At 45.1% G+C, this 25,431-nt stretch overlaps 1 protein-coding gene across 18 annotated transcripts; it reads left to right on the top strand.

Annotated features, from left to right (window-relative positions):
* Positions 1-6,327: 6,327 nt before the first annotated feature.
* On the top strand, positions 6,328-24,984 carry LOC123072814 (disease resistance protein RGA5). Of its 18 annotated transcripts, none has more exons than XM_044496465.1 (13): positions 6,328-6,487; positions 6,895-7,035; positions 7,444-7,533; positions 14,514-14,682; positions 14,823-15,090; positions 15,481-15,697; positions 15,797-15,920; positions 16,770-16,792; positions 16,874-16,964; positions 18,113-18,538; positions 18,620-18,706; positions 18,790-19,730; positions 22,824-24,984. In XM_044496465.1, the coding sequence occupies exons 4-13, from the start codon at positions 14,539-14,541 to the stop codon at positions 24,787-24,789; spliced, it is 4,287 nt and encodes a 1,428-aa protein (XP_044352400.1). In that variant the 5' UTR covers positions 6,328-6,487; positions 6,895-7,035; positions 7,444-7,533; positions 14,514-14,538; the 3' UTR covers positions 24,790-24,984. The 18 variants fall into 18 exon arrangements, with proteins under 18 accessions (XP_044352400.1, XP_044352402.1, XP_044352401.1 ...); XM_044496467.1 differs by having other exon boundaries at positions 16,770-16,964; positions 18,113-18,353; positions 18,447-18,538; positions 18,623-18,706; XM_044496466.1 differs by having other exon boundaries at positions 16,770-16,964; positions 18,113-18,353; positions 18,447-18,538.
* Positions 24,985-25,431: the final 447 nt, after the last annotated feature.

The following is a 25,431-nucleotide window of genomic DNA, read 5'->3' as shown; positions in this document are numbered from 1 at the left end:
AGAAAGGCAGCAACCGAGATGTGTTTGAATCTCAACGTACTTGGGAGTGCCACATACTATGTGTGTGTGATCAGGTTCGTCGTCTTGACTTGCGTTAACCACGTTTTGCCAAAAGCTGATGATAGGAGGGATAGGATGGGATGCTCTTTTGCTCGCTAAGCTACTGCGGTATGTATATATAGGTATACATACGGTATGTTTAAGCTACTAGCAGCTCATCACAGGTCCATTTATATATACGTTTTCGTGTGCGCATATAAAATACATACCGGCGACCAGTGGCGAATCTAGCATAAAAATGAAGGGTAGGCTCAAACATCAAGTTCTAAGCCTAATTAGCAATTGCATTGTGATTCTTGCATGTAAAGCACATAAATATAATTGTTAAGTGGTATAGTTAGCTGAAATATGTTTGTGGAGGGTAGGCCTGATGACCACCTAGTAGACTTGCCACTGCCGGCGACCCTATTATGGGCAACTCCATGAATAATTCATTAGTTTATGCAAGGAGATTTAATGCCTATAATTTTTCACATGCCTTTTCCTTGTTATGTTTGTTGGTTAGGCGACACAACATGTTATCATATTGGAGACGTCAATGCGGAACCCAATAATAGTAGGGTGTTTTCCGAGGCCACAAAGTGAGTTGTCATCATCACCAAAACACAAAAAAATGACCTAATAGTACAGGAGCCTGGACGCGACGCCTTTGATAATGTGAAGCCTCTGCGTCTAGGAGAGCGTGGCGGGCCTGGTCTGGGCTGGGCTTGCAGGTAGCCGTCCAAGTTGCCGTTGGGCATGCGCTCGTAGACCATGAGAAGCTCTTTCTTGTGCCGACAATAGCCAATGAGGCGAACGAGGTTCCGGTGTCGCAGGTGGGAAGGATGATGATCTCGGTTGTTAACTGAGCCAGCCCCTGCCTTGACTCGAAGGTGATAGTCGCCGCTGGTCTCCTTGGGGAGAGCTAGCGCTGCTAGCCACTCCGCCCAAGTTTCGCTAGTGATATTTTTGAGACGCGTTTCATAGTTAAGGCGAGGGAAGCCGGGTTTCCATTTGTTTTAACATTTTTTTTCTTTGTTTTTTTTTCTTATCCACTTTTTGTTTAGTTTCCTTTTTTCCTTTTCCATTTTTTGCTTTCTTTTGTTTCTTCTTCTTCGGGTTTTTGTTTCTTATTCGGTTTATATCCTGTAAATACTTGTTCAACATTTTTTAAATACTTGTTCAACATTTTTATATAAATAATCAACATGTTTTCAAATAACTGTCAACATTTTTCAAATACTTGTTCAATAATTTCAAATATTTTCTCAACATACTTATATAAATGATCAATAGTTTTTCCCAATATTTACAACATATTTTAAATAATTTTTCATTATTTTCTAAATATTTTTTCAACATTTTACAAACACTTATTCACTATTTTTATGTGCATGATCAACATTTCTTCAAATACGTGTACACCATTTTTTCAAATACATGTGTAACATTTTTTAAATACACGTTCAATATTTTTCAAATGTTTTTGGAAGAATGTTTTCCGTAATATATACATTTAGAATATTTTCAAGTATAAAAAATAGTAGAAAAGTAAAAGAAGAAAAAACAGAAAACGTATAAATAAAACTTAGAATGTGCCCTCCAGCGAACCTGAGCCGGCCCACTTGCAGCTGCCTCGATGCGAACGCGAGGAAAATCCCTATTTGCCGTGATATGCGGCAAACAGTCAGGATTTCGCACTGCCTATCGACTGAGCGCTGCAGGGTGGCCCGGCCTGTTAAGCGTTCCAACCCTATTGGTTTTTGGGACCATATATGAATGTTCTTGGCCTGGTGTTTTCCTGTTTTGGGAACCTTTTAGAAGGTTCCTGAACTGGTTTATTCTTTTTCTTTCTTCTTGGTCTTTTCTTTTTGCAGTTTTTTTCTATTTTCAACGAATGTTCAGAAATTTTTTAAAAATTGAATTTTTCAGGTTTTCAGAAAAAATTCCTGTTTTCACATTTTTTAAAAGTTTAGAATATCAAAATTTGTTTTTTTTCAAAAAATGCTCAAATTTCAAGAAGTGTTCATATTTTTAAAGTTTGTTCACAAACTAAAAAATGTTCGATATAAGGAATATGTTCCCATCTTCAAAATTTGTTCAATTTTTTTAAAAAATATTCACATTTAAAATTTTGTTCACAAATCCAAAAAGTGTTTGCGTTTTTAAATTTTGTTAATGAATTAGAAAATATGAACGCCATCTTTTGCTCTGTGGCTTGTGGTGCAGCTCCTCCTGATTTCTCATACGTCCTACTTCACGTTTTTCCTTGTTCTCACTTGATTTCGTTCATATTTAGCCAATTTCTTCTGGAAACAGATCAAAGAGAGGATTTGTGCAATCCTTTGCATTCATTAATCATTAGTAGTAATATCAGAGCGAATATCTTTATTTAAGTGAAATATCTCGGTTTAAAGAAAGGGCGAATGAGTGTAAAAATATCACTCATCATGGCCCATATGACCACTATCCGCACATTTCTTGTCATGGCCTCTGTTTGCCATTGGTCTGTGTCTCAGCTTGATATGAAGAATGCCTTTCTAAATGGTAAGTTGCATAGGAGATTTATATACAACCACCACCTGGGTATTATGTCCCTGAGGTCATGGTTTGTCATCTTCGCCGGTCTCTCTATGGCTTTAAGCAAGCCCCTCGTGCCTAGTTTGAGCGCTTCACCTCTATGATGACTATCGCTGGTTTTTCACCTAGTGTTCATGATCTAGTGTCGTTTGTCCATCATTCTGCTCGTGGTAGGACTCTTCTTCTTCTTCTCCTATATGTCGATGACATGATCATCACTGGCGACGATTCTGAGTACATTGCCTTTGTCAAGGCCCATCTCGGCGAGCAATTTCTTATGTCTGATCTTGGTCGTCTTAGTTATTTTCTTGGGATTGAGGTTTTCTCCACCTCTGATGGCTTTTTATTTCCCAAAAATTATATCAAGGATATTTTTGATAATGCGGCACTTAGTGATGACGCACTGTTGAGACTCCTATGGAGTTCACACCTTCATGCTTCTGATGGTGATCTCTTGTCTGATCCGACGTGTTATCGTCATCTTACTAGGAGTCTTGTATACCTTGCTGTCACTCATCTGGATATCTCCTATCATGTTCATATTCTAAGTCAGTTTGTTTCTACCCCACTTCAATTTATTATAGTCACCTTCGTCGTGTTCTATGATATCTACGTGGCATGATCTCTCATCGTCTCTTTTTTTTCCCGTTGCAGCTCTAGGCCTATTCGGATGCATGCTACGTGGGCTAGCAGTGATCCTTTGGATCATTGTTCACTTTCTGTTTACTATGTCTTTCTTGGTGGTTCTCTCATTGCTTGAAAGACGAAGAAACCGACTACAATTTTCCGCTCGAGTGCGGAGGCCGAATTGCGAGCTATGGCTCTTCTGATGGTAGAGGTGACTTGGTTATGATGGTTGCTGGAGTATTTTGGTGTTTCTGTTACTACACCTACCATCCTCTTGTCCGACAGTATAGGTGCTATCAGTATTGCGGGGGACCCCGTGAATCATGAGCTTACCAAGCACATTGGTGTTGAAACTTTTTTATGTGCGCTACTGTGCAGGATCGTATTATTGCTCTTCAATATGTGTCTTCCAAGTTACAATTACCAGACTTCTTCACGAAGGCACAGACTAGAGCGCAACATGAATTTCACCTCTTCAAACTCAGTGTTGTGGATCCACCATGAGTTTGAGGGAGTGTTAGAGTTATATTGATGATGTCTTTTGGCCTTCTATATTCTCGTCTTTTGAAATTCTCTTAGACATGCATATATGTCGGCTTTCGCCTCCTGCTAATACAAGCTGCTATTCCTAACAATTTGAATATTGTTTTTTTAACACAGTACAGGCGCAGACGCTCATACATACGCATATACATTCACCCCTATGAACACACATGCAAACCCTATCCTATGAGCACCCCCGAGAGACTGAGCTGACAAATCATCTTGAGATTCACGAAGTCGTCATAGACGCTGTCGTAGTCGATGAGAGCTCTCATCTCACTGAATGCACATTGCCGAAAAGGCCTAAAATAATTCAAAAATGCAAGCACCAACGTCAGATCTAGGACTTTAACTCTGATGAGTTGAGGATACCACTATGCTCCTAATCATCCAATCACGGGTTGGATCACATTGCATGTTTCAACATCAGTATGAATAAATACTGCTAATGTTATCATCATGATTTATTTTAGATTAAATCAATTAAAAGTTTGCTAATTTATCTAAACGTAGACGTGGAGGTTGAGTGGGCCGGTTGCGGCCTCATTGTGTTAATTTTGTGCTCGTGGTCATAGTTTTTATTTATGCCCCTAAATCAATCAAGTAATCATGTGGTTTTGGTCCTAATTCTTTATAAACGGCTAACTTTATTTTTCTTTAATCTTTAGGAACTCCTGGCTCTTGAGGTTCCGTCAAAAAATGAACTGTGGCTGCACATGGTGTGTACTGAGAATTGAATGCTCTGTGTCCAGCTTTGGCATTGTCAAAGTCCTTTCGGGCAGCTGACACTGACAGCTGCACAGTGATGTCTCTTGGCCGTTAGGGCATGTACAATGGAAGCATCACTTTGATGCTGCCCTAGCCTTTCCACATAGATAAATGTGTTAGAGCAGTAGTATGAAATTGTAATCACCCAATGCATAGCTGCCTCACTAGGCCCACGCTTAATCTCTCTTCCTCCATCTTTTAATCAATTCCAAACCATGTATGAAAGTCACACACCCTAGAGAGCCCTTGCATGTCTATACTTTTCTTCCTACTTCTCTACTTTTTCCACTTTTGTCAAGGAGGAGCCCGTCTCTTCTGCAGGAGCCGGTTTGGCTCTTCAAGCGACACCATGCGTCATTTTGGACCACCCAAGCCTAGGTGGATAGCTAGGGCAGCTGTCCACCGTGGAGCATTGGCCATGCCCTTACTGTAGTACCTGCATTCACCGGGCATCATTATTGGACCGCTCCTTGCCACCAAGATTCGTAGTGGACCATTCGTTGCATCAAGTCGTCATCGCTAAATTCAAGGTTCTCATTAGAAGTTGGATGATTGGAGTGTGATTTTTGTTTTTGGGCAGATTTTCTTTCCGGGGCACTTCTATTAACTAAAAATATAGCATTAAATGGATACAAATCATGATCAGTAACACCAAGTCTCTGCGTAACGAAGATGCAAACAGTCAAACACAAAAAGTCTAAAAAACGAGAAACCGACATACCGGGTGCTCGAGTAGCACCACCATCGACATCTTTTATGTGTTGTCGTCACCACTTTTTCTTGATCCTAGCAGCTACATGCGATATGCGGCCGCTTCACAATCATTCCTCTGCACCAAGTCGTCGTTCATAGTTTGCATCTCCCTATGTAAGACAAGCACCAGGTCTCAAAAGAGAAACCCTCACAAAGACCTTCCGATGGTCACCGAATCCGCAGTGAGTCCACAGCCATGGGACGGAGTGGTCACCACAAGGACCAACACCGATGGCGGAGTACACCATCATCGACCACCACCTCGTTAGATAAAGCCCTGTCCAGGCTCGTCCATCCAGGGGATGACATGGCTGAAGTTGAAGCATGAAAGGCATATCACGATCGTTGCACGCCCTCCATTAGATTAGGAGCGCACAACCAACAGATCAATGTTGCGTCTCCTAACCGAGGCACTACGCCCGCCCCGAGCTCGCATATTATCGCACCTCAACTGTTTTGTCGCGCCACCGCCAAAAGTTCACAGTAGCGCAGCAATGCATCTGGATCTAGGCGTAGCAGCCACACCAGCCACGACCGCCACAGCCTAGCGGGAGCGGGAGCCCCGACCATCCATTCGGCTTCTAAAGTTTTGGAGAGAATTTCAATCTCCATCCACTGCCCAAACTAGACATGCACACAACCTTTTTATATGAATGCCAAGATAAGCATGGTTCTCACAGAATATTTTTAATGATTACCAAATTTGTATCTTAATAAGTGGTCCTACCACACCAAGATTGATCATCAATAAATAGATGAAAACTCATGTGCATCGCGTGTCAATTATTAGAATTGAACCCGAATAGCTAGACTGCATAAACCCATGCCTAACCACTGTCATCTCATATGAAGTGGGGATATGACTAAAGGAAGGCTAGAAATGAGAAGTGCTGATCGGACAGATATGAGGTAGAGGTGCTCTTACGTTTTTTTTTTTTTTTGTTGAAGTTCTCTTTTTCTTTTTTTAAAGATAAGATGGTTAGGCTTTTGCTCTAGTGGTCCTACGAACAGGACGAGCTTTAATGTGGGGGACAGAATGCCGTCTTCCTCACGTTCCTCCATTGACGCTTTGTTGAAGCCGATGGCGCACTCCTACTGCTCCATGGCCACATAGCAGAACGGTTTCGTGCGCCTTGCTTCGCATCTCCTCCACAATCCCTTCATCTCCAAAAGCCAGGTTGGTGCCGTCTCTCTCTCTCTCTCTCTCTCTCTCTCTCTCTCTCTCTCTCTCTCTCTCTCTCTCTCTCTCTCTCTCTCTCTTCCCCCGTGCAAATTTTCTTCCTTTGTTACCATGAGCCTTTGCCCTGAATCTTGAAGGTACCATGTACATCTCACGCACTGCGCATGTTTTGGTTGATTTGGGGATTCCTAAACCTACAGAGAATCAACAGAGATTTGATGAAGAGAAAACACTTTTCCTTCTCTTCCTGTATCTGGTTCACACGATTAACTTGTCTTACAACACTTTTCCTTCTCTCCCTGTATCTGGTTCACACGATTAACCTGTTTCGCAACTCTTTTCTTTCTCTTCCTGAAGCTGGTTCACTCGATTAACTTGTTTTAGATCTTTTTGGTTTCGTACAGGAAGAGAGATTGCCGTGATGCCTATGTGATAGACGTGGCGGGTCTACTCTGTTTGTTACAGTGAAGAGGCCGTCATTTGCAGTCACGGGACAATTGATACCGAGATTGATGATAGGACTGCAGGGCCTCATCAAGAATTACGTATTGCTCTGAACTGTGTTATTGATAAACCAGCAGTGTGTTCATGATTTGAGTTCCTGTGCTGCCATCAAACAACTATTTAAGCAAATTCCTGTGTTGGCAATCTCATAGGCAGTGACAACAAATTAGACTTAACTTGGTGACTAGGAAAATTTCTATTGTCATCTCAGTTCGACAAGCATCATATCTTGTTTCATTTTCCTTTATACATTGATGTACTTCCTCCGTCCGGAAATACTTGTCCTAGAAATGGATAAAATGGATGTATCTATAACTAAATTAAGTCTAGATACAATCATTTCGAGGACAAGTATTTCCGGACAAAGGGAGTACATCTTTCTTTCTTTTTTTGCGAATGATACATTGACGTACATCTTAAAACCATTTTTCGAATCTTCTTTATTGCAGGTAATGACCAAATCGCTTGGACATCTGCAGTGCAATTTGAGTTTGTACTTTGTAGACCACACATAGGGGTACCGGCCCGTTCTCCACTAGGTACGCACTTCCTTGCTATGGATTTCTGTTTGAAGTTTTTTCCGTGTCCAGCTATGTAGATTAGCTCAAGATTGAAATTTTACCTTTGAACAACAGTCAAATATCTCGGTTACCCCATTGATGCATATATAGTACTATTCCATCTCATAATGTAAGATGTTTTTGCAAGCTAGTTTAATATAAAAAACGTCTTATATTATGGGATAGAGAGAGTACAAATTTTCTAACATACATCTGGTGTATGTCTGAGAAACAGACCGGCATATCTTCTTTAAGACTTATGTATATTTTTTTTCTTTTTAATATATTTTTTATCATTTGTTCGGTTATTCTCGTTTGAGTCTGGCCTATCCGCACCCGGAGGCCTGTAATGCCGGTTATCTTAGCCGCCCGTGCATTATCTTGCACGTGGATACGTGCCATGTCCTTTGACCGCCGGTTGGATCAGGGCATGTCCAACGGCGATCCTCAAACGCATACGTTCAGACCGCGCCCTTCGAACCGTGGACGGAGTTCAACTCGGACCTGTATCGGTCCGCGGCATGGTCCGGACGTACTTTCTCTCGCAAACAGTAGACAAACGTGGGGAAGCTTCGCGGGCGTCCGGATCAATCCTAAGCCCGCTTCTGATCACACTGGCCCATCCCAAACCCTCAATCCGTCTCTCTCACGCTTTTCCTGCCGATGCACACGTCACTTACCACGTCGCATTCCTGCTGGCCCAGAGCACGCAACGATCGGCATTGATGCCGTGCGATGTGACCGGAGGTAGGGCAGCACTAACCGACGCGACCTCTCGGCAGGCCCCGCTTCAATGCGGACGCAGCTTCTTGAGAACCAACTCCGGCCGCTGCATCGCATTGAAGCGGGCTGACCGCCCTATCGCCTGGCCTGGCCTGGCAGCGGCTATATAAGTCGTGCTCCGACAAAACACAGAGTCGCAACCCCCCTCCCCGATTATCGATGGCCTCCGCCTACCCGCCACCCACCTCGCTGAGCCCTTCCTACTCTTCGAACCCAGTGGTGATGCCGAAGTAATGGTGCTCCGCATCGGCAGGAGGCGGGGACGAAAGCTCTAATTCCTCCGGTGGTTCTTGGCGCCGCCGCCATCACTCTCTGGGCCCTCCGGCATCTGCGGCGGCCGGCTCCTTCACCAAGAAGGAGATCGTCATCTCTTCCAGACCAGCCGCCACAGTAGTCGCCGGAGGAGCCGCCACCGCAGCGGCCTCGCCTCCTCTCGGAGGCCGCGGCGATCACGAAGGCGCAGGGCCGCATCCTCCACTACCTCGATGGATGCGGTTACGCCAGTGCCTCCGGATCTTGGGACGTGGTTTCCGAGGAGGCATGTGAGGTACGACGGCGTGCAATGTCGATCGTCGCTCCGTGTTCGCAAAGTCAGACGTGGTGCCGGAATGGGTCCCTGACTTCACCGCCACGTGGGCGCTCGATCGCTCTGTCACCACCTTGGAGACGGCCGCCCGGCACCGCCGTCGCCTTCACGGCAAGCTCGCCAAGATCGGCGAGGAGTGGTCGCTTAACGACGGCTCCGCCAATGCCGGTCACGACATGGCCACCGCCAAGGCTCAGAAGGCTTTGTCAGCAGAGACCGCGGTGGCACTCCATGCAGTGCAGCAGGAGGCAGAGAGGCTCCTCTGCAAGCGGCATACAACAGCTGGATAAGGCTGTCGTGGCCCTCGGCGTCGTACGGTCGCTGGAGGGCCCACGACGGCGATGACGATAACGACAGGGACGACGACGACGGTGATAATGATAGGGACGACGACGGTGGTTCGGCAGGGCAGGGCGGCCACGCGTACGAGGTTGTTGCATGTTATAGAGCTTAGGTTTGTTTTGTATTTTAGTTAAACGATTAAATATCAACCTTTTTATGCAAATTATGTCTGAATTTTAACGGAACCCTTCGTGTTTGAACAAATTTCGTGCCTTGGATTGTGGCTGAAATATATCCGGGCAGCATTGATGACGGCCTCCCTCATCCATGTCCTTGGACTGATCCCTTGTCCGTGGACAGATGCGGGAGAAAATTTACGGGTCGCTGTCAGAAATGCCCTTAGCAGACTACTGCAATACTAAGAGCATCTCCAATAGATGATACAAATTTGGAGATATGAAACTAGAAGACGTAAATTTATATCTTCAAAAAGTGCATTTTACATCTCCAAAAAGGAGGCAACTCCAACAGACGATGAATATTGGTGATGTAAAACACCAACTCCAATAAATGCTGCAAATGAAGATGTAAAACCGGCCGACGGCTGCGCGGCTACTGTACATCCACTGTTGGACATTTCTGTCACCATTGTTGGACATTTCGTCGAACATGTTGGATGCGGTGACCGTGGGTGTGACCACGTATTCCTCCATGGCCGACGGCGAGTGGAGTAGGGGTTCCTTGATCGGATGCAGATGCCGCGACCATCAACAGCGGTGAATCGACCGACGGAGCCGCGGCCGCCTTTGATTTCTTGGTCAGCCGAGATGGGTTCTCCGCCTGGTAGCGCGTCGCCGACCGCTTCACCCCTCCACCGCGGATTGCCGACCCGCTGGCGGCGCAGCCGCGACGGCCACCGGACGGGGTGGGGCAAAACTGCTGCGACGGCGGCAGGATTGGGGATGGTGGTCACCCAGTGAAGGCCGTGGCGGGGTGGGCGGCTGCAGCCGAGGAGGCGGCGGGCAGAACAAAACTGAAAGCGGTAAGGCGGTTGGCGCGCGCTAGTTAGTTTTACATCTCCTGGAGGTGATGCAAATTTAGAACCCCAGGTGTTGTATTCAGATCTTCTAAAGATGGAGACGTAAAGTTTTGTCATCTACATTATCGATTACAGGAGGTTTCTTCGGCTTTGAAGATGTATATTCTCTAAGCGCGTGAGCATGACAGTATTTTAAATACAACTGAGCCTAGCGTAGCACTGTTCGTGTGCCGGCGGAATCCCCTGCATGTGTCACCCGTCGGGCCTGTGGCTCATGTCGATATCAGGACTGACCTGTCGGCCCGTGGTTCAATCCGCCGAAGTGACCATTTAGTTTAATATATTTCCGTATGCACCTGATTCTCTAGGACAGTAGGACTTCAATACCGACCTAAGTTTAATCTCTCAAGAATTTGGCCTACAATTAACGCCTATCTATCGATGCTATTCACATAGAGAGAATGCAAAAAATTGATGAGGAAGTATATCTTAGATAGAATTCAAACATCTCACAAAATTGCAAAGTTCGATACACTCAGTTGTTACATCGAGTATCCATACTTCTCTAGGAGGATAGCTAAAAATACTGAGCTCGCCGTGGGAATCTGTATGTCAAAATCAAACATCTCAGGCCACTCGCTCAACCTGATATTATCCTCTCACATGCAGCGCCTCTGAGTGGTCATTTCTCCTTTACGAAAACAATGAGTGGTCTTCTGAACAGTAATCGGCAGACCTGCTATATACCTGCCACCCCTATGCCCTACTTGTCGCTAGGAGCAGCGCTGTTAGAACATCTACAGCCGGGCGCCTTGAACCCTCCTCAAACGTTTAAGCGGCTTGCCCCATTTCAGACCAGCCATAAAATTTTGACCCAGACGTACGCCACAAACGCACAGACTGACCGGCACCTCTTATATCCAACCAAAATATGAGCGGATATGAACCTCCCGGACGCGCCCATGCGCATCCGGCATGTCGGATCCGGCCCATGCTAGCCCACCCAACCTCATATATATTCGTATCCATCTGCTCATCGGACCAAAGCCTACCCACTTCACACTCCTCTCCCCTCCACTCTCTCCGCCACCCGAGCTCACCTTCAGTGATTTCCGGCCGTCTCCGACATGACGGACAACAGATCTGATTCCGACCAATCTGGATCCGTCGACTGGGGTGTCATCCCATGCGGGTTGGAGGAGGCAATGGTGGTCTGCATTGCACTCCCCGCTCCCGGGAGGACACTGCGCGGCCGACGGACGGATCTTTCGCGACTCCACATCGTGGGCTCAACGGGTGCTCGATTCCTCTAGGGCTGGATCATCGCGGTCCCGGCAGCCGAAAAATCTCTCCTTCCCCATCACCCGTCGGGCAGACTATGAGTCCAACCGGGAACGACAGCCCACTGTAGGAAGGAGAGGATAAGGGTCGCCGAGGCCCGTATCTCGGCGGAAATGGCGGCAGTGGAGGCGGCTGATACGGCGGCATGGGCGGCCGCAGCAGAGGAAGCCATCCGCGTCTGTATTGTGAAGAAATGACAACGGAGGAACATGCATGCCCTCACCTGAGAGCAGAATCGGGCGGTCCATGCCAAGGCCGGACTACCACCGAAGGAGGGGAAGGAGGACAACGACGACAAGGACAACTCCAACGACGAGCAGATTCGGCTCGATCCCTACTGTGACTTCGACCGACACTTTCGCGAGAAGGACGGCAAGGGCTCCGGGAAGGGCAAGGGCAGTCGTGGATGATCTCCACCATACCCAAACATGCCAAATTTTAGTAGTCCGATGGCATGTTAGTACTGACGGTGTGGCCGGACGATGTGTGTAAAATGCATCGACGTAGTTGCATGAGTTTGTATGTATTTGAAATATGATAATTGAGAAGTCTGGATATGGATTGCATTATTTAAGGCGTGACTGGTTACTGTACCAGGACGCGCCCGGACAGGTCCGCGAGCATTTGAGGGACCGGATATGTCCATGGCAACTGTAGATGCTCTTAGCTCAGTCAGAATGGACTGGATTAATTCGCTGCCCCAGCAAATGTTATGCTGTTCGACAGACCCATCCACGAATCTCATCAAGGCTCAACAGACCAGATAAAGGGGGTCGGGACCCCCGGGTGCTACCACAACTTTTTGGTTGTACTACACACGCATGATTACACTATTCCGCTGTGGCATATAAGGTGCCGTGTGGAATCTTTTATTCCAATCTTATCACAGTAGTCGTTGTCTCGTTGAAATCATCCAGACATAAATTCCCCATCGTGATATGTGCGTAGAGCTTGAACCATCAACTTGTGCTCCATCACTGTTGTAGCCTTCACCTTCTTGAAAGCTTCAAACCCCTCATCTTTAGGTCGTACGAGAATGATCCACATGTATCTCAAATAGTCATCTATCAAAAAAAAAAGAAATACTTCTTTCCTGTGTGAGTTACTGGGGTGATAGGGCCACATAGATCATCATGGAGCAGGTCAAGTGCAACACTCGCACGATAGGTAGACTAGGCAGGGAACTGTTTCGATGTTGTTTTCCAACCAAGCACCCGTCACATACTCGATCAACATGTCGATAAATGGCATCACATGTACCATCTTCATTTTCTACATCTTCTTCAAGGCGTAAAAGTCAACGTGTCAAAATCTAGCATGCCATAACCAGGAGTCATCATCACTCTTGATGAACCAACACTACGGTTGAGATTGAGCAAGATTGAGGATGTAGAACCTGTTCCACGTGCGATTTACACGTGCTAGCACGTGTCGGACCTTATCAAAGATCGTCATTACTTTGTTCTAAATATCCACCTTGGCATCCATTCTCTTCAAGTTTTCTGACAGAGATGATGTTGTTGCGAACCCAGGGATGTAGTATACTCAGGTGAGTATGCGATGTTTGCCTGTGAGACCCTCGAAGAGGACAGAACCTTTATCGCAAATCTCCACAACCAAACCATCACTGAATTTTACATATCCTTCACCATCGTATTCTAGCTCGAGGAATTTTTCATTGCACCCCGTCATGTGATTACTATCACCCGTGTAGTTACCCAACGTGTTCTAGTTTTTGGATAATTTTGGTATTATTTTCTTGTGATGAAGTGGCACGTTCTGGTTTGGTTTCACAAACACGGATTGGGCAAGGTCGAAAACGTCAGCCATGAGAAGACCTAAAAGTTCATCTTTCCGCTACACCAAATTTTCTTGATCTCCCTATTGTTAGGCTACGGACAATCGTTCGCAAAGTGACTCATCATCTCGTTGAAGTGATAGCGCTCGACCTTGGACATATCCAAGTCACGTGGCTCTCGCTCATTAGATCAGCACGCCTTACCACAACCTTGTGGCTTGCCTTTTCTGGTCTATCTGTCGTGCTTTGTGTTACTTGAGCCTTCGCAGCTGTCATGCTTTCATTTGCTACTTGGCGACTCCCAATCTGTGCACTAGTATAGGAGTTGGTCAACACCTTCTCCCTTACCTTTTCGACAACCACGTGCATCTCTTTGCATGTCCATAGGTGTCCAGTCACCTCCATTATGGACATGTCCGCGATGTCGTATAGCTGCTCGAGCATGCAGATGATGTATGTGAATTTATCAGTCGTTGAACATAAAAATTTCTCCACAATCCCGACCTCGAGCTTTCCACCAAACGTGCGGATCGTTCCCACCAAGGTAATGAGACACATGGCATAGTCGTTCATGGATTCAGTTTCCTCCATCTGTAGCTTGTGAAATTGCCTCTTGAGTACTTGTGCCAGAACCTTCATGACGCGATCTTCTCCAATTCTCATGCATGTGTCCGACGTCTCTCTTGCCGCCACGAACTCCGCCAATGTCATCAACACAGACTGGGTTACGTCGTTGTCCATGATTGCCTGCTACACTTGTAGGGTTCAGAGAATAATTTTCATCTTCCCTGCCACACGCCACAGTTGGTGTAGGTCAACATCGGGTTCTAGATGGGGATGTTGCAGTGCGATGATAATTTGGCGCTTCTCTCATTCCTCCACCAATAGTCGCTGATTTGCCACCCTTCTTCACCTTGTCGCCATTCTTGTTTGTCTTGGAACCGCCGTTGCCGGACTTGTTTGCCTTGGAACCATGACTTCTTCCTGGAGTAGTACGCGCCCGTGTAGCCGAGGATCATACTTACACGTGAGTTTGATCCTAGCTTATAAAGCCAACAGTAAGTAATTACTTATTGTATATTTATGCAGTGCAAGCATGTCTCAAGGAGACTAATTTGTGCTTTTTCTAGTTTTCAAGAGCACCTTGCACTTAAAATGGGGGATGGAATTGTCCTGGAGCGCATACTCTCCGGATCTGAGAAACCAACCAATCTGGCATTAGCACTTTTACAGGAGATTACAGAAAATTTCTCTGAAATGAGAAAAATTGGCGAGGGCGGATTTGGGGTGGTTTACAAGGTAAGATTTTGTTTTGGGGGGAGTATGTTATTAAAGATCTGAAGTTGATAAAATATTACTACTTCCATTAATAAGTGCAATAGGTCTTTGTTTTGGCGTGAGGGGGCTGAGAATGACCACATTTAAATGCTTACGGATAGGGTGTGCTCCACAGTAGGATTGTTGCCGTGAAGAGGATAATTATGAGTGAACACACAATCAACGACAGGTTATTTGATCGTGAGGTTAAAAGCTTGATGAAGATTATTAGCCATCGAAATGTAGTCCGCTTTCTTGGCTTTTGTTCAAATACACATCGTGAAGCGATAAAAGAGGCAGGATCAACAGAATTGGTTATGGCCCAGATAAGAGAAAGATTACTTTGTTTTGAGTATATCAGCAATGGAAGCCTTGATAAACATATTACAGGTATGACAAAGATACATTTCATGCAGATCTTCATTTAGTTCATAATTTCTCTCTCTTACTAGCGCTCTTCAAGAATTTGTCTGATTAACCAATTAACTTGTCGTTAATCCCTACTTGTAGGGTCACCGAGTGGCCGATAAACTAATAAATCATCCAATTAATGGATTAATTTGCCGATTAGCCTATTAATCCCTTACTTACCGGCCAACCGAGCAGCTACGAGTTAACGATTTCCTCAACATTGCTTACTAGTACATTTAATTCCATGGGTTGAAAAATTCTTATGGACATACTTCCATTAAAATGTTCTACACTCCTTAGTATACAGTTTAGCATGTCTGTTTGAATATTTTATTCTTCCTACTTCACTTCCCCCCTTTTCATGTTCAGATGAATTAAGAGGACTTAAATGGAGTATACGGTATGAAATAATTAAAGGAATTTGTCATGGTTTGCATTACCTTCACGAGGAAAATAATATTATCCATATGGACCTCAAACCTAGCAATATAATGATAAATGATGATATGGTGCCAAAGATAACAGATTTTGGTCTATCAAGACTTGATAAACACACACACACCAGTGGTGCCCGTTTTATAACACAGTAAGCCATGCATCAATATAACATATTGTCTTTTTGTGGAATTTACAGTTTACAAGTCTCTTGATGATATAATGCATCAATATGGCATTTCTTCTGTAGGGGATACTGTGCTCCAGAATACGTGAATGGTGGCAAGACGTCAAAAAAGGCTGACATGTATAGTTTGGGTGTTATAATCACGGAACTGGTAACGGGATGTAGGGGTGATCCAAATAATGTTAATGTAAGAGCCAACTATCTCATTATGCAGATGTTCCATTTTTAAAACTATATATGCCAAAGTTTTGCACTTTATTTTGATTCTCTTTTCGTGGGTACTGCATAATTTGCTTACATTTGTTTAGATGAAGGACTTATTTTGCATCCCACAATATTGAATTGACATATCACCCCTTATATGAATAATATATTGGTAGCTCGATAAAATCTCTACTCCTATAGAAGACTCAGTTAGTGATGATGGTCTGTCTGCCATTTGTTATTTCTAACCATCAGATCTGCATCTAATGGTTGTGAGGTCATTTACGACATTTTTGCAAAAATACCCCAGTTCTCTGCTCCAATTTGCATAAAACCCCTTAGTATCTTGAAACTGACCACATCCCTCTCCCTCACCTCATCAAAGCACCCCGATGAATATATTTTGAGTGAAACGTAACACACACACACACACACACACACACACACACACACACACACACACACACACACACACACACACACACACACACACACACACACACACTAAAGAGTGCATCGGCTCACCTCATACCACAACATAAATCCACTACTCTTTGTCAAAGCTTCATCTACTCCACGCGCGCGCACACACACAATACATTTGAGTGTCGACTGTTTAAATATGACTAGCAATGTGCCCGTGCATTTGCAATGGATCCAAAGTAGTAGAATAATACATGTTCGCAAACTTGAAAGAAAAACATTCTAGTTTTGGTTATATATATATGGATTTATGTTGTGGTATGAGGTGAGCCGATGCACTCTTTGAGGACACACACTACCGGGCTAGTGTCATCTAATTAACATAGAAAGTGTCATTTGGGAAATGCAGGTGCTTCGAAGGTGGATACACAGGTGGGATAAATCACCGAAAGATACGGTGCTGTCCCAATACCAGCAAGTAACTAAATGTTTGAAAATTGCGGCACACTGCAGGAAAAAAGAACCATCAAATAGACCTTTTATATTGGATATAATTTGTATTCTCAATGAAACTGAAGAAAACATGAATGAGCACATTGACCAGGTAAGCCAGATTGTGCCATTCAGTTAAATAAGTGCATTGTTTAAGACGCATGCATCATTTAATGTGAGCAGAGAGACGCATGTATCATTTTAAGTGAGAATTTTGGATTCCAATTTTTTTCTGCAATATGTTGGAACTAATCTTGTTATTAGTGCTAGGTTTAGATTGTTTCCTGTTTTTTTCCATTCATGCATGTAGTCGTGTCGATCCACTAGGCTGCGCCTGTGTACTCACGTAAAGGTCAGATCATGTGTGTGCATGCAAGCTAGTAGTAGTGGATCAGCATAGTTAGTTGATTTAGTCACGGATGGAGTTTGTTAGCTAGCCATGTGCATGTGTATGCTGGCCGTTGAGTAGACGCTGCGCAAGTACTGTGCGTGTGCGTGTAGTTAGGGATTAGTTAGTGCATGGGTTAGCTGGTTAGGTGTGTACGTGTGTGTGTGGTGGCCGAGTCTTCTGCATCGTGGAGAGATTCCAGGGGTGCATGGCCTTGGCTTAAGTTTAGGATCAGCAGATCTGTGAGTCCTTATCTTATACTGCCTATTTAAGTCAAGAAAAGGAATGAGAAAAGCAGCCGTGTTGGCAGAAGAAACAATGTACTATTTGTGTTCACCCAGGAAGTGTTCTGGGCAAAGCATCTGGTCATCTTTCTTGGTTATGTGCGTGGGTGCGTGCGTGTGTGTTTTCTTCAGTTTTCACATGTGTGCTTGTGTGTTCAAGAGAAACAAGAGAGTATGTAGAGAGATTGTGAGGTGGAAGAAGAAGCGGCGCTGCCAGGTTTGGCGCCAACATCTGCAGTAGGTCTACCGTTTCATATGTGTCGTCCCTAGCATCTAGGGTGTCTTGAAAGGTCTTAGGGTAAGAGTTCTGCTCCTCGGAATCTGGCTCTATGAAAGTAATCTGAGTGCCCTGCACCATAAAGATAGGTGAGCCGAGATGCTCTCGTACGTCGCCCTTCTCCGTAAATTCAATGAGTTTAACATCACCCTTCTAGGATGTAACCGTGTGCATTCACTCAGTTGAGGGATGGAGTATACAACACATTTGATGCATCACCAACTTATAATAGGCATCACAAGGAAAGTACAATACAACTTACAATTATGGTATGGATGGAGTATATAATGTATCTCGCTTTTCTCTCGCAGATACACCTTTACTCGGATGACATGCTTGGAATTATGCCGCTCGAACTACGGTTTCCTTTTGAGCTTCATAAGTCAATATCATCCATAGTTGAGCTAATCAACAAGACAAAAGGTTACTACGCCTTCAACATCGATACGCCAAGCCGACAATACTGCACACAACCAAACAAAGGCATTGTGTCACCACAATCCAAGTTTGCTATCCAAATAACAATGCAAGCACGGGAGAATACACCACACGGTATGCCATACACCGACGTGTTTCTTGTGCAGAGCACAAAAGTCAACAGGGAGGTCAAAGCCGAGGATATCACTGAACACATGTTCATTATAGAGCCGGATGGACTAGATGAGGTGAATTTGACGGTTGTGGTATATGATCCCGAGGAACCTAGGGGAGATATGAAGATTCGAGATGACACCAAGGTGACCGGTTTGACACTTGTATATGTATCTTCTCTCTTTTTGTCTCCGTTTATTTTCTTAACAAAATGTGTATGTTGTTAGAAGAAAAAGAATAAGATTGTTGAGTATGCTTTTAGCGAGATCAAACCCAACATCAATGCAACTCATCAAGAAGAGGCAGTTCCGATGGTGAGCTTTTTCAAATAATCCAACTTGCATCTTTTAAGAAATTAGTTTATTTAATCTAAATACCTCACTATTCTGCGTGCAAGGGCAACAATTCTATTAGCTACAAAGATACACGACGACAATTTCCCAAGCAACTAGAGTGCCTTAGCTTCCACACAACTCCAAGTATTTTGGGCAACCAACACAGCAATATGAGCAACAGAATTGTGGATCTTGCAACCGGGGCCATGGGCAGCCTGCGCCACAAGCTTGGCGATCTCCTCAACAAAGAGTACAATCTAGAGATAAGCGTGAAGATAGACATAGAGTCTTTATCAGAAGAGCTGAGGGAGATGCAGCTAGCCTTGTGCAAGGTGTCGGAGGTACATCGGGACTACCTCGATGACAAGGTCAAGCGCTGGGCTGACAGTGTCAGGGAGATGTCATATGACATTGAGGATGTTGTTGATGGATTCCTGGTACACATTGGGCATGCCTCTGACATGGGCCTCTTCATGGGGCTCATGCATAGGATGTTCAACCTCTTCACGTGGGGCAAGACTCACAATCCGATTGAAGACGCTATCAAAGACATCAAGAAACAAGTTCAGGTTGTGGCTGATAGACGTGAAAGATGCAAGGTTGATGAAGTCATGGCTAATGTAGCTGACACTATTACCTTTGATCCTCGCATTTTGGCTATATACAAAGATCCAAAGGAGCTCGTTGGCATCAAAGAGCCAAGAAACAAGCTAATCAGGTGGCTCTCTAATAAGGATGGGGATGGGAATGTCTCAAAACCGCAACTCAAGATAGTTTCGATCGTCGGATTTGGAGGATTGGGCAAGACAACACTTGCCAAGGCAGTGTATGACGAGCTTCAATCCCAATTCCAACATAGAGCTTTTGTTTCAGTGGGTCGGAATCCTAATGTGAAGAAACTTTTTGAGCATATTCTAGATAAATTTGGCTATGGTTCCAAGGAAGCAAAGTTAAACGAAATGCAGCTCATCGACAAAATGCGAAGATTGCTTCAGAACGACAGGTATACACTGTCAACCATTAGACTTGGAGCAGTAATTAATTAAGTAAACTACATCAAATTGAAGAATCCTAATGCAATATTTTCTTGGTTACTCGTTGCCCATTTTACTTTGTGCTATTTTTCAAGGTCCTATCACCGAACTCTTTTGTATATGCACCCAACCCAACGGTCAACATACCACCTTAAGCAATACTGCAACTACCCACTAGTTTTGGACAAGCCATGGCAGGGGCCAAGTGCGTGGGGGCATGAAAATAACTTCGATTTCAAAACCTCTAACCATTTGGTGCTCTAGTATCCTCTACACTGTTCCTGTCGGTTCCATAGTGGTTTTGATCTGGTCGTCTTTCATGTGCCATCAGCAGTCACTTTAGAAAACCACCTCTATTATCTCCCTCAATTCCTTTCATCTGCCAATCCTTCTAGCACTTTTACCTCAACTGCATGGCATGTCATCTAGTAATTGAGATGATACTTAGTTATTTATTTTAAAATAATACATTCCTCAAGATGATTTACAGGCGTGTATTTGTTTGCAAGTTTGATTAGATTAGAGGGATGGAGAAACAAAGACCAATACGAATTATTGTAAAATCAATCACGGACATGGAAGATGATGTCAATTTCAGTTTTAGAAAATACCAATCTCATGCACATGTTTTGGGAAACACTCGGCTAGATTGGAGACTTTGCAAAAATCAGAAGCTCTTCATACCATGCACGCTTGCAATGTATCTCACACTATTGGTTTGTTCAGGGTCTAATGCGCATAAGAAGATGTTTAAAGTATGGTTACGTTCTCCAGTGGCTAAGAAGCCAGCAATCTGTTTTTCCTGGATTTTAGTCTAGAAGTTTAAAATACACATTTCAATGTTTCGGAACTGCAGGAAGAATTTGTGTTGCATAAACTTTGCTCTATCAGGGCATCTCCAACGCTGATCATCAACACGCCCGCATCCGTCCGGACCGTGCTGTCCGGACAGCGAAAATGTTTCAAAGTGGGCCTGTATTGGTCCACGGCGCAGTTCGGGCGTACTTTCTCCCCCAAATCGAAGACAAACGTTGGGGGGGGGGGGGGGTTGCGGAAGTCCGGACCGCTACCACGCCTACTTCTGACCGCCTTGGCAACCCAAAACCCCTCCTCCCTCCCGCGGGTGCTTCCCGCCAGGTGCCAGCTCCACATTAAAGACGGCTTAGGACGGACGCAACCTCTCAGTGCCTCCGCCATTGAAGTGGCTCGCAGACCGCTGCATGACCGGCCTAAACACGCCTCCTCGCCGCATTTGAAAGCCTCTGAGAAACCTACTCCGGCCACACATCTGTTGACGAGCGGGTCGGCATTAAAAGCAACACCAGGCAAGCTCCTCCCATTTGCACTCTATTTAAACGAGGATAGACACCGAGCAAGAACCACACCACTTCGCCGCTCCCCATCTCCTCCTTCCATCATTTTCTCCACCATTTCGATGGCATCCGACGGACAAGAGCAGTTCTTCAGCATAAAAAGTGGGCAGGGTGGCTAACCGAGCCAACAGGATACGAGCGAGGCAGCTCGATCCTCCTCCTCTCTCTCCTATCCCGATAGAGCAAGTTGCCACCCAAGCCCCAAGCCGGTGCATGGTTCAACATCTCGCCGCTCCTAGACAGCTCGCAGAGGAGTGGCGAGTTGCTCCAGGTCGGCACGGCGACATGGGCATCGCCGTTGCCATCGACGACGCCGTGTCGCGTAACCGCGCCCTGCTGGTAGAGAAAGAAGTCACATGTGTGGAGATCGACGAGTCGGTGGCCAGCGCATCCGCGTTTGCCGTCAACATAGAGAAAAAGTAGAACACGGGACACCGCTGTCACTTCGGTCATAGGAAGGCCGCTGTCGGCGTGTCGCCAGCTTGCATGGCCAGTGACTTGCCCGGTTATTCAGCGCAGACCATCGTTGACCCATACCTGGCTCCACGGAAGGGGAGGCACCCCCCTTCTCCTTCGGCTGAAGCATCAGCCGTCGGTTCCACTCTAATGAGCTGTGGGGAAGCGAGCCACCGTCTGAGCTGAAGCTATACCTCCGGGGCTCTCGACAGTCCGGTGAGCGGGCTGCTGGACATGGGGAAGACAAAGGGGTCCACTGCGGGCAGCCGTAGACTAGTGTAATGTATCCGTGTCGTGGTAGTGGAGGTCCACGCGACCGTATGTGCATATAGTTTTACCTTTTTACTTAGAATATGTCCAAAATGTAAACGTTTTCGTCTGGTTTATATGAAATCCATCGTGTTTATATGAAACCTGACCGTGTTTGCATGAGTTTCATCCGGCTTGTTGAAAAAGTGTTTAAAATGTATGTGGCTACGGTTGGATGATAGCCTCCGACATCCATGTCCGTGGACTGGCCTCCTCTGTGCGTGGACACATGCGGGAAGAAATTTGCGGATTGCTGTTGGAGATACCCTAAGTGAAGTATTTGTCTTCACCAATAGGCAAGTGACTTGTCCTCACCAATAATTAGTATTTGTCTTCATCAATAAACTAGTGAAGCACTTGTCCTCGTACCCACGTATCCCTTGCGAAGCCTCCCATGGGGTGGTGCTATGGGCCAAATGACTAGCCGCTGTTGCAACCCCCATCTCTCTCCTCCCATCGCCCTTGTTGGCAAAATGGATCCCATGGCGGCGGTGCTCACTACTCATGTCTAATATGCACCACAGAGATTGGTGGAACCCCACTCTTCCCATCTTGGCATGTAGTTGTCTCGCATGTGCAAGCTCAAGCCCACACGGATTAATGTGCTACCTCTGAAAAGATATATAAGAGTGATCTAAACGCTCTTATATTTCTTTACGGAGGAAGTACTTGCCACTGACGCGCCATGATGAGTCCAGCTGGCCGCCACCAGCACGGCGCCCTCATTCTGTGTGTACATGCCGGGAGGCCGGTAGGACTGGCTGCTTGCGTGTGTGGGAGGTATTAGGGTTGGAATGGCTGCGTGCTTGACCGGGTGACTGTGAGCAATGTGGCATGGATACCCGTGGGTGACACCATTTTGTAGGTTTGAACATACTACGTTATGGCTCTGTTTTTATTTTATATATGTGACTTTATTTGCAGGTACTTCATAGTAATCGATGATATATGGGATTCCCCGACGTGGAATGTTATTAAATGTGCTTTTACAAAAGACGATTGTGGCAGTATTGTGGTAACAACTACCAGGATTCACAATGTTGCACATGACTGTTGCAGACATAGCAAAGGATATGTTCATGAGATGGAACCACTAAGTCCCCAAGACTCAAGAAAACTACTTGTTAGTAGAATATTTGGTTCCAAAGAAGCTCATCCTTATGTACCAGATGATATTTCAAGTGATATTCTGAAAAAATGTGGTGGCTTGCCACTTGCTATTATCAGTATAGCAAGCCTTCTGGTTCATAACCCAAGGTCAAGATGGGATTCTGTAAGGAATTCTTTGGTGTCCGTGTTTGATGGAAATCATGATGATCTTAAAAATATGGAGCAAGTATTGGATCTTAGCTACACGCATCTATCTTACCATCTTAAGACATGCCTGCTTGATATTGGTAAGTATCTAGAGGATAGCGAGATAAAAAAAGAGGATTTGTTGAGGCAGTGGACAGCTCAAGGCTTTGTGAGTAAAACTCGTCTGCGTGATGCAGAGGATGTCGCAGAAGACTACTTCTATAAGCTCATCAACATGAGCATGATCCAACCCGTGGAGATAGACTACAATGATGAGGTGTTGTCTTGCAGAGTACATGATATAATGCTTGATCTCATTAGATCCAAGGCTGCTGAAGAGAATTTTAATCTTGTTATTGATGGGCCAGAAGTTGTGACAGGAGAACAAAGAAGGGTCCGTCGAGTCTCCATTCAGTACAATGGTGAAGACGATGGCGGAATACTGGCAGCAATCAATGGGTCACTATCACATGTCCGGTCAGTCTTACTTTTAAGAGGGTCTCTTGTGCATTCTTTTCTGGTGCTGAAGTTTATCCGAGTTCTTTACATTATAGATTGGAGATGTGAGAGACTAGATCTCACCGATATTCGTTGGTTGTTTCTACTAAGATATCTGAAGATTTGTGTCAGGAAAGATTTGATCATACCTAGTAAAATTGGGGAGTTGCAGCAATTGGAGACAATAGAAATTAAAGGGCGAACATTTCTTCCATCAGATATTGTTACTTTGCCTCGGTTGTCACATCTCAGTTATTCAAATCATGTGTTGTTGCCTGACGAAATCGGAAGGTTGAAATCTCTTCACACCTTGCGAGGTGTTGATTTCATTCAAAGCTCGGTAGAAAATATCAAGGGCCTTGGTGAGCTGACAAACTTAAGGGAACTTGAGATGGCTTGGAAATTTGTTAAGGGAGCGGTCAACATGCGTGTTGATGCCTTGTGCTCTTCCATTGGAAAGCTTTCTTGCAGTCTCAGGAGCCTTAGTATTGGGTCCAAATGCCTTCAAGACCTATGGGTCGATGGCTGGAGCAGCACACTAACCCCACCTCGTCGTCTTCATAAGCTTGATCTGTATAGATGTGAATTCCAAAAAATCCCCCAATGGATTGCTCAGCTCCACGAGCTTGACAGTTTAACTCTTTCCGTCAGGGAGGCTGCTGATGGTGTCAGTATTGTTGCAGGGTTGCCTTCCCTTGCCTACCTAAGACTATATATACGTTCGGTTGACAAAAGGGAAGAAAGGGTAATCATCTCCGGCAGGGAATTCAGAGCACTCAAGCACATGAATTTGGAATGTCCATATCTGTCGCTGGTCTTCCAAGTGGGGGCTCTGCCCAAGCTAGAGACGCTTTTGATGCGATGCCGTTACCACATTTCTGCCGAATTCGTACCGGTTGGCATTGAGAACTTGCCATCTGGCACTCTTCGTGAGATTCGTTTAGTGGTGGCTGATTGTTTTGGAGGTCATGGTGACGACGATAACGGCGACTACAATGACAAAGCAGCTGTGAGGTCGCAGTTGATGAGATCATTTTGGCCACATCATCCTTCTGCTAACATCACCATTGAATTTCTTTCGGAGTTTAGGTTGTGATTTTGTCAAATAGTGAATCTCACATCCTTCAAGTCCTTGGCCAAAACTCTTAAGTAGCTACTCGGAGTTCCGGTCTGCAACTGTAAGAATATTTTTCTAGATATTCGATATGGCCGATGTAATATATTGCTTGATTATTGATCAAAGATTTAGCATGATGGTCACTAAATATAATGGAACATGATTTTAATTCTTTTTTCTTTCTTTCTGACTGATCTTCATAATTATGTTGTACATGCTGGCGATGGACCAACAGTAGCTCTTACTCCGCCACGTCATGCTACAGAGCTCTCTTCCAAGGCTCCATTGAGGACATGGACTGGAGGCTGACTTGGAAGGGTTGGGCTCGCACCGACGCCAAGCTATTCCTCTGGCTCGCCAAGCAGGACCGGTGCTGGACGAACGAGAGGTTGGCTCGACGAGGCTTGGCTCATCCACCATGATGTGTGCTTTGTGACCAAGGCACCGAGGACATACATTATCTGTGATGGGGAACAAAGCATGAAAATCAAAAAATTTCCAACGAAACACCAAAGGTCGAATCTAGGATATGTATAGCAACGAGAGGGGAGTGTGTCTACATACCCTTGTAGACCGAAAGCGGAAGCACATATAACGCGGTTGAAGTAGTCGTACTCTTCG

The sequence above is a fragment of the Triticum aestivum genome, chromosome 3B (genome assembly GCF_018294505.1).
Source record: "Triticum aestivum cultivar Chinese Spring chromosome 3B, IWGSC CS RefSeq v2.1, whole genome shotgun sequence".
Lineage (NCBI taxonomy): Eukaryota > Viridiplantae > Streptophyta > Magnoliopsida > Poales > Poaceae > Triticum > Triticum aestivum.
The sequence above is the reverse complement of the archived record's forward strand: the minus strand, read 5'-3'. Positions and strand labels throughout refer to the sequence as shown.

Excerpts from the sequence above, each read along its gene's own strand:
- LOC123072814 (XM_044496460.1), top strand. The coding sequence starts at position 14,539 with ATGGGGGATGGAATTGTCCTGGAGCGCATACTCTCCGGATCTGAGAAA. Across the intron at positions 18,707-18,789 it reads AAGAAGAGGCAGTTCCGATG|GGCAACAATTCTATTAGCTA; the intron begins GTGAGCTTTTTC and ends TCTGCGTGCAAG. Across the intron at positions 19,731-22,823 it reads AGATTGCTTCAGAACGACAG|GTACTTCATAGTAATCGATG; the intron begins GTATACACTGTC and ends CTTTATTTGCAG.